The sequence below is a fragment of the Pinus tabuliformis genome, chromosome Q (genome assembly GCF_031772625.1).
Source record: "Pinus tabuliformis cultivar Carrire ecotype Pingquan chromosome Q, CPIR1, whole genome shotgun sequence".
Classification (NCBI taxonomy): domain Eukaryota; kingdom Viridiplantae; phylum Streptophyta; class Pinopsida; order Pinales; family Pinaceae; genus Pinus; species Pinus tabuliformis.
Window position 1 is genome coordinate 92,092,851 of NC_142296.1, and position 14,705 is coordinate 92,107,555.

Sequence of the window (14,705 nt, forward strand, 5' to 3'; positions counted from 1 at the left end):
CCTTTTCCATGTAATTCTAGGCATCATATTGCCATAAACACATAACTGTCAGCGCATAAATAAATATATAATTATGGAGTAGGTAAATCTCCTCTGCAGATAGAGGTGATCCCTCTAGCCCAAGAGTGGGTCTAGCTGCAAACAGAACAATCTAATGTAAAATTCCTAAGACTAGAATCGAATAAGAGGGCCTACCTCTTAGAACTCTAATCCATTTGATGATGATCTTGCTTCTTTGCTCCAGCTTCCTGTTCAAATACCTGAAACAAACACACAAGAGAGAACAACAAATGTGATAGCATACAATCGAATTCAATCTACTTAAAAAGCCAAGGAATCTTAAGCCATCAAATGTAATATGACACTCAATGTAGGAAATAAACCATTAGTTGTATTAATAAAAACTCAAAGAGAAATACAACCTGAGCCTTGACATTGCAGGTTCCCTTTGGCATGTCTGGGTTCCAACACCACTAGGAGCATTTCATGTTTCACCCTCAACACAATGGAAGTTCAAGGCATCTTTCCTTATGCTCCAAACCAAACACAACAAGATTATTCTCCCTTCACACACAAACTAGAAGGCTAAGGTTCTCAATATGGCTCTCAAGATTTGCAGATTATTTCAGCCTTTTCATTAGCTAGTTGAGGGTGTGAAATGGGGAGTTTATATAGCTTTGATGGAGGGGAAATGGATCCTCTTATGGTGGGAGAGGCCTTATACCTTATGGTTTGTTCCATCTTAATAGTGAAAAGGAGCCGAAACATACTCTCTCGGCTCTATCTTTCTCAACAATTTACCAGAATTCCATTCACGAAGCTTCTAGAGTTGGAAGCTTCGACTCCATATTTAAAAACTTTCCAAAACAAGGTCAGCGCGAGTGATGAAAGGCTCACTTGCGCCGTTCAGTGCTAGTCCTGGTTTTAAACTCTACAAATTGGCGCAGGGGAAGAACTGAGCACTAGCATCGATCTTGAAAACTGAGCTTGAAGGAAGATTCTTGGGAAATGATGAAAGAGGAAAATGTTTTGCAGATGAAGAGGGATGTAGGGATATATTCTTCATGGCAGGGAAACATATGAGGGTCACTGTAGAGGTCCTCCAGGATTGAGGAATGGGGAGTACAGGGACAGTGACAAAATGTTGTGTAACAGATGCCCCCTAAAGCATGAAGGTCGAACAAGAGTGAGGGGTGAAATTCTTTACGAGTAGATGCATGGAACCAGAGGCCGCTATTGGAAAACATGCAAGCAAGCATAGATACATATACATCATTGAAATCTCTGATACATGAATCGTGGTATGGACGCAGCCATCCAGAAGAAGATCATGTAAATGGATCCAAGGTATGGGTGCAACCATCCAATAATAAGGATCGTATCAAACCCAAGGTATGGTCGCAGCCATCTAAAAAATGAGAAGGATCACATATAACAGAATCATGGTATGGTCACAACCATCCATTGAAAGAGACATGTACATAAGCACGATCATGTCACATCACCCTGCAACCTGGACTTGTGTATTCGGAGCCCAAGGCCTTGCACTCCAGCATGACCCGATAAAAGTACAATTTCTAGCACGTGAATAAATGTGTTGAGGTGAACATGCTAGAAAATCACTTGATTACCAGTCAATGATGCAAACTGTTAACAAGCGCAAGAGAAACCATCAGCGGAGTCACCAATTTGTGGAGTAGGTAAATCCTCTCTTCGGAAAGAGACGATCCCTCTAGCCCAAGATTTGGTCTAGTCGTAAACAAGACAATCTAATGTAAATTTCCTTAGATTAGAATCGAATAACAGGGCCTACCTCTTATAACACTAATATGCTTGATGGTGATCTTACTTCCTTGCTCTAGCTTCCTTTCGTTCCTTTCATTCAAGTACCTGAAACAAACATGCAAGAAACAACAGCAAACGTGATAGCATAAAATCGAATCCAATCTACTTAAAAGGTCAAGGAGTTCTAAGCTATCAAATGTAATATTACACATGATATAGGAAATAAACCATTAGTTGTATTAAAATAAACTTCAAAGAGAAATACAATTGAAGCCTTGACGTTGGAGATCTCCTTTGCAGTATCCAAGTCCTGTTACATGCCTTTTCAGCACTCTTTTCCTCCTCTAACTTGACATGAAATGGCTTCCAATATCTAACTCTCTCTCCTCATGCTTTAGCTACCAAAGACTAGTCTTTTGTCATCTAAGACTAATCTTCTTCTATCAAAAGCTAAAGATTTCAGAATTTTACAGCTTCACTATGTGTTGTATTGTGTATAACCAAAAAGGGTAAGAGGAAGTGGTTTATATAGGGAGAGGAGGATAAGAATGAGATCCACTCAAGGGGGAAGAAGGTATTATCTCCTTGGGAAGGTCCTCTTTTAAGGGGGAAAGAACCTTATATGGTGTTCTTGGCCCTTATCCAACCAAATGAACATCCAGCACATCGCCACTAGAAGTTTCTAGACGTGAAACTTCGTTTCCTTTTATAAAAAATTTCCAGAAGTAGACCAGTGCAAGTATTGGGATGACAGTAGCATCGATCGGCGTGGGTCATAGTGTTTGATCCAGGTCTAGGTTTGATGAAGGACCCTTCCAAGACCTTTTACTTTTGTGATATGTTAAATTGCACATAAATGAATACATTTGCATGTTGTAAAGAAGAGGAACATGAAATTCATCAACACATGAAAACATAAGCCGTTGATAACGAAGTTTGTCCAGGAGGGACTACATCTCCAGGCCCCAGTGTCAAGATGGTGTAGGCCGTTGCATTAAGTGTTGTCAATAGTGATGATGTACATAAGAGGCGACGTCTCTATCATAAAAGGAAAATGCCCTCACACAGGAGTGGCTCCAAGAGATGTTCCGCTACAGTAACTCTCATTCAAAAAGGACTCCTATCAGTATGACACAAGCTCATGCATGATGATGATGAGCATCCCACCAACATGGCATAAAAGGGATCTCAATGCAAACATACATGGCGACAATATGAGCATCCCATCAACATAACAACAAAGGGATCTCAAATAAAACATGATGAATCATGACAACAAGTACATCCCACAAATGATTCTGCATCACATCAAGCAAGAATCATGAAAACGAGCAAGAAAGAAGATCCCTCACCAAACATCAAACAGGGATCAGTGCAACACAATGCATCACAAAAAGAAGTATATGAACACACTACATATACCTCATACCCAGGGGCCATCTGAAGAAGAGGATGTCAAACTACTGAAGTTGGTCGCACCATCAATCTCGCAATGTCGAATCTCATGAAATGGTTGCTCGCACATGAATGCTGACACCTACACTCCACATTGAAAAGTGGCCAAAATATAGAATGAGAAAATGAAAAATCTGAACACACCATCAGATTTGTGGCGTTGAATAGTGCAAAATTGACTGTCAAAGCTCTGAATTCTGAGAAAGTGGAAATCTGGGGCTTAAGGAATCTTTTAGATTCCACAAAGATTCCCTCCTCTGGGTCCTCTACAAATTGGCTACTCATATCAGGAAACTAATTGCACCATCGGGTTCGTGTCGCTGAGAGGTGTAAAATCGACATAAAGTTTGTCCAATTTGGACACTGCAAAAATTTCACCCTCCTGGAAATTTCGCTCAGTCATGGTTCCACTTGCATTAAAAAATTAATTAAAAAATTCTGCCTTGATTTTCGTGCCTTCTCCTGGTTTCTACATGCCTGTGGGTGCACTGAAAAAACTAGTTTTATATAAACTTCTGGGTGGATATTCCTACATGGGTTGGTTGGCATGATGGCTAAACATGTTGAGTTGTTGAGGAGGGGTCGAGGGATCAAATCCCGCCCCTCCCCAAATTAACATGCATTCTTTTGTGGGGGTGGGGCGGGGGGTGAATCGGGTCCGCATTGGGTAGCTCGCCCCTTAACTCCCGCAACCATTTGCTTTCCAGCGCGTTAAATTTTTGGTGGGCGCGTTGTACGTGGATGATTGGTGATGGTTCATAACTGTGCATTATATGAGGGGTTCATTGTTTAATCCATGGGGCCGCCCAGTGGGGGCCAACCCACGTGGGCCGGGCGGGTTCAATCCCCGCTGGCCTGACATTTATATTATGTATGGCATATGGTGAGGTGTGGGGTGGTGGGGGTGGTGGCCCACCACCTCCACCATATATATATATATATATGTCTGTGTATGTGTATGTGTATGTGTATTTGTATATGTATACATATACATATACATATATATACACACACACACACACACACACACACACACACACACACACACACACACACACACACACATATAATAAGCCCTTTTCGAAAATTTCAAAATTTGACCAAAGGAGTCAAATTAAACAAGTCACAAATTTGCCTAGAATCTGGCCCAAGTTGGCCAGAATCCGGTGGCCGGATTTTGTCCAAAATGCTGCCTCCTTAAGCCTGCCCAGTCAGCAAAAGTCAACCAAAACTTTGACTGGCTCGTTCTCCCTCATACGAGCTCGGATTGACGAACCGTTCACACCGCCGCGATCAGGATGACGTGATCTACGCTTTGGTATTGGTTCAAAAGAATTCCAATCACTTTGATTTTTGAGCTTTCATAAGCCCTCTTTGTCCTGTTTGTGTCTCTAGAGCCACCTGGATCAATCCTCCCCACTGAGAAGCTTTTGATCCTCCAAAACCATAAAAAACAATCTACAACTTCTTTGTACCTTATCTGCATCACAAGCGTCCTGAAAGGTCTTGCTTCCCTCTCCTTAACCTTTGTTCTTCGGAGCCTTAAGCGATGAGACAACACCTGCAAACTCTACAATCTGTAGTACACATGCTTGACTTTCATGACCAACTAACGACCCAAGCATCCCATACTTGCCACAAGTTTATAACACATACTCGGTGGTCAAGTTTACATCAGGATGGACACAATACCCCAGCTACGACAACAAGGCCAACATATCATTGTTGCTTCAACAAGTGATGGAAAACACATCATCACTGCAACACATGATTTACAACAATAAGGCCAAACACTATTTTGTTTTGACAAGTGATGGAAACATGACATCACTTTCACAGTTTATCATGCAACACAAAATAAAGACCAGACATCATTGTTGCTTAACAAGTGATGGAAAACACATCATCACTTTTACATTTTAAAATGCAACAAATGATTTACAAAATCACGACCGTGACAAGCTAACATATCTAGAAACCATTTTTCACTTATTGTTGTGAATGGGTCACCTCCTTATGGTGGTTTTGCTTGTCGAACAATCGTTTCACTTGGTTCATGCATCGACGCTTTGTCTTTAAGGCACTGCTCTGGATGGAGCCTCCAACAAGTGGCTCTTTGATGGCCACTTCTGTTGCAATGATTGCAATAGGTTTTCTTCCTCCAAATTTTCTTAACATGTTTCTTTCCTTGCTATCGAGAGGGTCTTTCATACCTCATCCTTTTGTGTGCTGCCATTCTTTTCCAAAACTTAGAAAATGTATGGTTATGTAATCCAAAAAAGGTACATGTCTTTTGATTCCATGTTTTACGTTCATCGTTAAAAACATGATTATAATCGAAATGAACATTCAAATGTTGAGAGTGGTTATACCTTTCCTTGTCATCTCTGGTGTAAGTATGGCAATGAGAGCTTGCTTCAGCTCTTTCCCTACCATGGGCACTGCCATGGGATGATGGGGATGTGTTCCCATCATTCTTTTCCCTTGACGATTTCGATGATGTCTCGGAAGAATTTGACACCTTCGAGCATTCTCCCTCGATGTATCTCAAGCCTACAAATTAAGTTCTATGCACAACCTCCAAAGGTTGAGTTATGCCTTGGTTATTAACACCAAGTTCTTCTTCCTCCTTGTTCCTCATCCTAGTAAGGAGCCTCATGTTTATCCCTGTAATTGGGATCTCCAAATATCCAATAGAAATCATACTATGTGAAGACGAAACCGAAAGGAAATCATCATCTTTTACCTCCTCTGTTGATTTGGAAATAATTGATGAGGTCTGCTCATCATTTGTTGTTGTTGGTTCGCTAGTTGTCGTGGCACATTCCCCAACTTCCTTTTTGACATACCCAAGTCCTGTTTGACACAGTAATTCCTCTACTTTTATGGGGTTGACAATGCCTTGGCCATTGACGCCCAAGCCTTTTCCTTCATACCCCATTCTCTTCAACAATTTGGAGCCAATTCCTGTGGTATGATTTTGAAAAATAGCGAAATCATCATCAGGACACATACATGAATTTGGATAACTACTTTTTACCTCACATGGGTCACGTTGCAGCATTTCCAAGGCCTCATCCTTTGCTTGTAGCTATCGTAGCAAACTATGTTTTTCCTCCTTCTCTTCATGTAGACGCGTCTTCAATTTAGCATTCTCTGTTTGAAGATTTTGCTTCAGTTCTTCCAGGGCCTCTTTCGTGGCTTGCAACTAAAGCTGCAATCACTCCTTTTCTTCTATCTCTTTCTGTAGATTTTCATACATTATTTCCACCCTTTTGGAAATTTTGAGCCTGGTCTCGTACATCACTTTTTCATCCTCTGTCACTGCACGTTCCATTGTTCACGCTTGAAATTCACATCAACATAAAGACCACTCTAATACCATTTGATCCAGGTCCGGGTGTGACAAAGGACCCTTCCAAGACCTTTTACTTTCGTGATGTGTTAAATTGCATTTTTAAAAGAACATAAATGAATACATCTGCATGTTGTAAAGAAGAGGAACATGAAATTCATCAACACATGAAAACAGAAGCTGTTGATAATGAAGTTCGTCCAGGAGGGACTACATCTCTAGGCCCTGGTGTCAAGATGGTGTAGGCCATTGCATTAAGTGTCGTCCATAGTGATGATGTACATAAGAGGTGACGTCTCTATCATACAAGGAAAATTCCCTCACGCAGGAGTGGCTCCAAGAGATGTTCCACTACAGGAACTCTCATTCAAAAAGGACTCCTATCAGTATGACACAAACTCATGCATGATGATGATGAGCATCCTGCCAACATGGCATAAAAGGGATCTCAATGAAAACATACATGGCGACAACATGAGCATCCCATCAACATAACGACAAAGGGATCTCAGATAAAACATGATGAATCATGACAACAAGTACATCCCACAAATGATTCTGCATCACATCAAGCAGGAATCATGAAAACAAGCAAGAAACAAGATCCCTCATCAAACATCAAACAGGGATCAGTGCAACACAATGCATCGCAAAAAGAAGTATATGAACACACTGCATATACCTCAAATCTAGGGGTCATCTGAAGAAGAGGATGTCAAACTGTTGAAGCTGGTCGCACCATCATTCTCACAGCATCGAATCTCGTGAAATGGTTGCTCACACATGAATGTTGACACTTGCACTCCACATTGAAAATGGCCGAAAAATAGAATGAGAAAAATGGAAAATCTGAACACACCATCAGATTTGTGGCATCGAATAGTGCAAAATTAACTGTCAAATTTCTGAATTCTAAGAAAGTGGAAATCTGGAGCTTAGGGAATCTTTTAGATTCCCCCTAGATTCCTCAAAGATTCACTCCTCTGGGTCCTCTACAAATCAGATGCTCAGATCAAGAAATTGATTGCGCCATCGGTTTCATGTCTTTGAGAGGTGTAAAATCAACATAAAGTTTGTCCAATTTGAACACTGCAAAAATTTCACCCTCCTGGAAATTTCGCTCAGTCATGGTTCCACCTACATTAAAAAATTAATTAAAAAATTCAGCCTCAATTTCCATGCCTGCTCCTAGTTCCTACATGCCTGTGGGTGCATTGAAAAAATGAGTTTTATATCAACTTCTGAGCAGATATTCCCACGTGGGTTGGTTGGCATGATGGCTAAACATGTCGAGTTGTTGAGGAGCGGTCGAGGGATCAAATCCCTCCCCTCCCCGAATTAACATGCATTATTTTGTTGTTAGGGGGGGTTGTGTAGTGGGGGTTGTCGGGTCTGCATTGGGCGGCCCGCCCCTTAACTCCCACAACCATTTGCTTTCCAGCGCGTTAAATTTTTGGTGGGCACATTGTACGTGGGTGATTGGTGATGGTTCATAATTGTGCGTTATATGAGGGGTTCGTTGTTTAATCCATGGGGTCGGCCCACGTTATATGTATACATATATATATATATATATATATATATATATATATATATATATATATATATATATATATATATATATATATATATATATATATATAATCATAATAATCCCTTTTCAAAAATTTCAAAATTTGACCGAAGGATTCAAATTAAACAGGCCACAAATTCGCCCGGAATCTGGCCCAGGTTGTCCAAAATCCAGTGGCTGGATTTTGTCCAAAATGCTACCTTCTTAAGCCTGCCCAGTCAACGAAAGTCAACCAAAACTTTACCAAGACTAACAACCATTTCATACTCAATAATCAACACACACTCATCAGTCATAATACATAATGCTACAACTATCACCTATTACTCTCAAGTACATGTCAGCTATCTCAACACATATGTGTGAGTAAAACCTTCTTAAAACAAGATCATTTCGGCAAGAAATCTTATAGACACATATACATATCATTCATGTAATCAAACATTCAGACAATAGATAGATGAAATAATATACACCAAATAAACGACATAATCAAACATTAAAACACCCAATAGACGACATAAGAAAACTCATACCTTAATGTATCTCAGGGGAGGCTATCTTGTCTGCACAATCAATCTAGATTAGTATGATATAACTTCACAAAATATCAACTCAAACATAAATAAGGTCGTGATATCCATATCAGTAACTAGCTAATGTGTTGACATCATAAGCTCATAAACAATTTTCATTCATGCATAGCAATCATATATGCACAGTTAATCTAGATTAGTATAACACACTATCACAAATAAGTAGATTCATACTTGAATACCATAACCATAATCATTTGCATAGACCAATACAATCTAGCATGATATATGTAACATCAATATCTTCAATGCAATGAACAAAACCATCATGCATATGACCAATCCAAATTAGTATGATGCATACAACATCAAGATCTTAATTTAATAACCCTAATCATCAAGTTACTAGCATATAACAACAAGAAGTTATATATCATGCTCATCAACAACACATAACCTAATCATCAAGTTAATTATCATATGACAACAACAACTTAACATATAACATACTCATCTGTTGAAAAGTGGGCAACAATAAATGCTAAATTTAGAATGTGCTAAAAATAGAATGTCTAAAAATAGCATGTATAAAAATAGCAGTTTGGCCAATGAGGTCATTGGCCACCTTGGGTGAGAGGTGAAACTGCTAAAAATGGGAAGTTCTAAAAATAGAATTTTCGGGTCCCTTCCTATTTATAGTAGTCCCTGGTCTATCTATAGGAAGTAAAATTAATCTTGGTCTTAACAGCAGTTGGAAATATTAATTAATTAATTCAGTTGAGTTAATTAGTTAAGGAAATTTGAATTTGAAGTCTTTGTGAGCATGCACATGAGTTGTCCCACTGATTGATGAATTTATCCTTAATTTCCTCCACTGATTGAGGGAATAAATATGAGTTCTATAATGAGAGAATCAGTTGACTTAGTTCTAACTAGTCAAGTCTAGTTAGATTATTTTAACAAGTTGTTAAAATAATAAAATATAGTTTGTTAATGCTTGCATGCATGTGACAACTATTATTTTAGATAACTGAGGATTCACTCATGGATAACTATTGCATGTCAGTTCTATCAGAGACCTAGTTGAGATCAGATGAGGGACAATGTACTATCAGATGCTTGGATCTTCCCATGGAATATTCCTTGCATGCATTAGGAACTAGTGTCCTCAAGGATTGTGTAGTTGGACCTATGGTTGATAGCAGGTATGATTTGGGGCCAATGCTCATATGTTATGGATTGGACCCCAATCAAAATTGTGCAAGGAAATAGGGGATTGATGGGTGGTTGCCTACATATTGAGGCATAGTGAGTCTATCATCTTCATCTTTTAATTGAAGGAAGTACAGGGTAGCTCTTGAGCTGATATTTTTTGTAAACAAAAGAGGATTTCCAGTTGATTGATAATACAATGTTGGGGGTTTTATGCTGGTTCTAGTGATATATCTGTGTTATGTGTGATTATTTCTCTTGATCAGTTATATAAGTTTATGGTTGATGTTGCTCATGAAATCGATTTTTCTTCCGCTTAATGACTTGTAGAAGTAGCTCATGTGTTTTGCTTTATTACATTGCATTACCAGTTTGATCTACAGGTGAAATTTCTACATGGTATCAAAGCACAGTTAATCAAGCAAGGAACAATATACAAGCAAGAGAAAGAAAGTCGAAGTTTATTATTCGCGATATAGATATCTAGTTATCATCACAGTTCAGATTTCATCCAGACGGCCTTCACTGGGTTGAGGGTTGAGTATGCCCTTGATGGCAGCTCAAACTACATAGCTTGGAAGGATCACATGGAGACAATATTGGAAGATAATAGCATTAAGGACTTCATTTATCAAGTTACTAGCATATAACAACAACAAGTTATATATCATGCTCATCAACAACACATAACCTAATCATCAAGTTAATTATCATATGACAACAACAACTTAACATATAACATACTCATCAACAACTTATAACATAATCATCAAGTTATCTAATGTAAAACAACAATAACAATGCATACAACCACAAGTTACTATCATTCATGGCTATTTGACACGTGCATATGACTACACTAATCAACTAGCATCTATCATGTATGTAACCATTACATCAATAGAATGAATGGTATACACATAACCATAATGCATATAGAATCATTAACCTACATACCTGCATTCCCAACATACAAACATGTATGAGGACATGCTCTTGCCTCGAGGACCAATGCTGCAACTTCACTTTGATTGTCTGCATCTCCTACTCTATCTGAGCCAACACATCAGCATCATAACACACCAATATCATCATGATGACCTAATTGCATACAATGACCTCAAAATTCATGTCTAACCTACCATACATGCATAACCATAACCATGACAATGCATGCATAACATCATATAGATACTAACATGCATAACAAATGCTTATACAACCATACACTCATGACGACACATCCCACAATAACACCATCAACCTTCGCATGGCGATATCACTACAACCATGAAAATGCAACAAGCACATGAACTATAAGCATAAGAAACACATATGCAACTGACATGAATGCATGATCCAAACACCACCCATCCAGTCCGAGGGGTGAACCGTGCTTTGATACCACTTTGTAACACCCTCCACCCACACATACCGAAGTAACCGACCAACCGGGGTAAACATGTGACGAGAAGTTACTATGATATGATTCAACTCCCTATGTGTCAGTTAAGGAAGTGGAACCGACAGAACACATCACACAAACCTCCCACATTAGCAACAAAAATCCAAGGAGCCATCCCAACCACTCAGGTAACTAGCCCCTAAGTCCCACTGAGTTTTTAGATGAATTAACCCTCAAACGCTCCCATGATATGGGCATGCCTGTGTCCATAAGGCTTTGGACACTCCCACATCATGGTATGTCAGTGTCTAGGGACTATTTTGTTCAGTGTTGTGCCAGCATCCCCGAGATTTGAGCCACTTTTTCAAGCCCAGAGCCCAAGTCACTGCCTAGAATTCAATGATACCTTCAGAACAGAAAGACAATAATGGAATGATGACACAAATGCAATTACTTGAACAAGGGTTTGATTGGACCCCTACTAGTCATGATAGGCATTTCATCAAACATATCACAATTATGTAATCTACAGGTTTAAACAACATATCTAAGCATAGGGGTCTCATACTTATCTGAAACTCGCTAAGAAGCGTTGATGCCTCAACACATTAGCTTCAATTTCATCCATTAGCCATAAATACATTGTTCATTCATATACAATTAAAAACATGATGGGCCATACATAGCCACTATCATAATACATATTCATAACCAGCATAACAATAACAGAAATACCAAGGAAACAACAGCCATATAATCCACATATAAACTAGTATAATACTCAAGAGATAACAAGGAGAAATAACTTCATATTAATGATGCAAAAGCCAACCTGTATGCGATTACCACGTTCCACCCGACCGTAGACAGTGTTGAGCCAAATCTCTCGTCAGCCAGTCACCCTTGTACCATATTCCAAGCATGAATGTGGGATCTCATAAAACACATCAATCAAAATCATCAAGGACTTACATAGGCCAAACGACCTCAACCCATCAAATAGTGATTCTAACTCACGGTCGGACATCACAAAACCATCATCAGATTGGTCTCTACCCAAGCCTTCTAGGGCTTCAGAGCATTTGTTCCAACCAAGGCTTCTAGGACTATTAACTCAACCCACAACTGTCATCGGGCTTCCAGAGCATTTGTCCAACCTGGGCTTCCAGGACTACTAACTCAACCCACCAAGGGCTTCCAGAGAATTTGTCCAACCAAGGTTTCCAGGACTAGTAACTCAATCCAAGTTGTTACACAGCTTCCAGGAACTAGCAACGCAACCCAAGATAAAGGAAACATGAGAACCATCCAAGAAAAAAAAAAAAATGAACCCACAACACCATGGCTATCCAGGAAATGGCAAGGCTATGAAAATCCACTATCAATCCAGGCAATCCTCCATGCTAGTTGTTATCACTCAGATGTTTTCCCTAGAAGTTATCAAAGAAGGAATAGTCTGAGGTAACCACAAACCTAAACTCTTAGACTTAGGTTCTAGCCAACCTAAGTCCAGAGAGGGCTCTCTCTTTATAATTTAACTTTGTTTTGGGTAGGATTTCAGAATAGTTATTAGTGCTCATGATGTTTTGTTTTGATTGGGTGGTGGAATTAAAAAAACAGATGGGCAGAGCAAGTTTTTAGGCCATTGGGCTATGGAGTCAATCAAGAATGGCTTAACTGGATCTGATCAATCACTAAGGTAGGAGTCCACAGGGTAGGCTAGCACAACAAAAATAAAATCTACAAGTTCAAATGGATGAGGTAGTCCTAACCAACGCAAAGGGCAATGAAGAATCCTTAACTAGGATTAAGATGAAGAAAGGAAGGATGATCAGTAGCAAAGGGCAATGAAGAATCCTTTACTATGGACCAAAGGGGGGGTAAACTACGGAAGTAAGGGAGCAATTAAGAATTCCTAGACCAAGATAGTTTAGTAGAAAACATATATAAAGTAAACAGTTAAAACAAAGAGCATTTAAGTTAATTCTGAGATATCATTCCTTATTTACTTTACAGATTTCATAAGAGACACATATGAATATTTATAACATGAAGAGAAAAAAATATTTAAAAACGAAGAGATAACCCTTATTTGTTCCAAATGTGCACAAGAATCCAGTGAAATGTCCTTAGCTTTATTTCATATCCAGCAAAACCAGTCCAGTCTTGAATACAAAAGCTCCTTGGCTCAATATAAAATGTCTACAAAAATGTATTTTAATCCACCCTAATTACTTCATTTTTTGAAGTATTTATACAAAAATTGTTACAAAATATCTCATAACAATATGAGAATTATTCTAGGAAACCAAAAATATCTTCAAGCACGAAGATAGAGACAGATGGAGAACTGTCTTCTTGTTGTCCCTTTTATTGTGACTGTGTTGGTTGTTGTAATTCAGATTTGGCTCTTTCAGTTGTTGGATACTTATGTGCTGGATTCACTTTATGTCTTCTACCTACTGATACTCTTTACCTGTTCTGCTTTGACTCTGTCTTACCTATTTTACCTGGTAGCCATGTTTTACCATATATATTTACTGCAGTAACTTCATAGTAAATCAGTTATTTTTGTCCACCATTCACTGTCAGGTAATTTCATCCTTATCATATTTCTATATATTTTGTCAGCTTCTATATACTTAGCAAAATTTGGCCTACTGGTAAACAAGTGATTTACCTCATGCTCTATGAAAAATAGATTTTCTAGACTATCATATAATACCTTTCCAGTGGGCAAAGATTTTACCCCTGAAGTACTAGCTTCGCTCCTGTCGAGCTTGTTTAGTCTTTCAATATAATCATCTTGAGTCATCAGCTTGTCATGTATTACCATAGGACTGGAAGTCATTTTTCTCTTAAAATACCATACTTTGTCATAAATATATCAATGTCTGCTTGGATACTCTGGCATTTTTTCTTAAGATTTAGCATAAGGTTTCTCTTGGTGAGAACCTTCTTGATTTCTATAATTGTTCCTGTTCTGTCTTCTATTTCCAATCCATCAAGCTGATACATGTTTCTGTTGTTCATGAATGTTATCAATTGGTTGGCTTCTTCAGGCTTATCTCCCAATTCTTCCATTGTCTTGAGGATTGCTTCTGTGGCTACCTTTACTAGTTCAGTGTGTTCAAAAATAACTTGAATAGATGGCCAAACATCATTGATGGAATCAATGATGTTGTCCCAAAGAATTTCCTTCATGGCTCCAAATGGTTGTTGCAGTGTCAAGTCCTTTTCAAGGACTTTTATTCTCTCTCCCATTCTTTGATTCTTTTGATCTTCTTCTTTCTACTGTATCTGTGCAAGTTTGCAATTAGTTTCCAAAGTTGACACTTGTTCTCTAAGTTTCTTGAGCTCAGCAGCCTGGATGGTCATATCCTC

At 38.8% G+C, this 14,705-nt stretch overlaps 1 protein-coding gene across 1 annotated transcript in view; it reads right to left on the minus strand.

Moving 5' to 3' along the window:
- Window positions 1–14,405, minus strand: part of LOC149218400 (uncharacterized) — an 83,814-nt gene extending 69,409 nt beyond the window's left edge. Inside the window, exon 1 of the mRNA XM_089386552.1 lies at window positions 14,189–14,405. Coding sequence (XP_089242678.1) covers window positions 14,189–14,405 — 217 coding nt within the window. The remainder of the gene's footprint in view (window positions 1–14,188) is intronic.
- Between the last annotated feature and the right edge of the window lie 300 nt (window positions 14,406–14,705).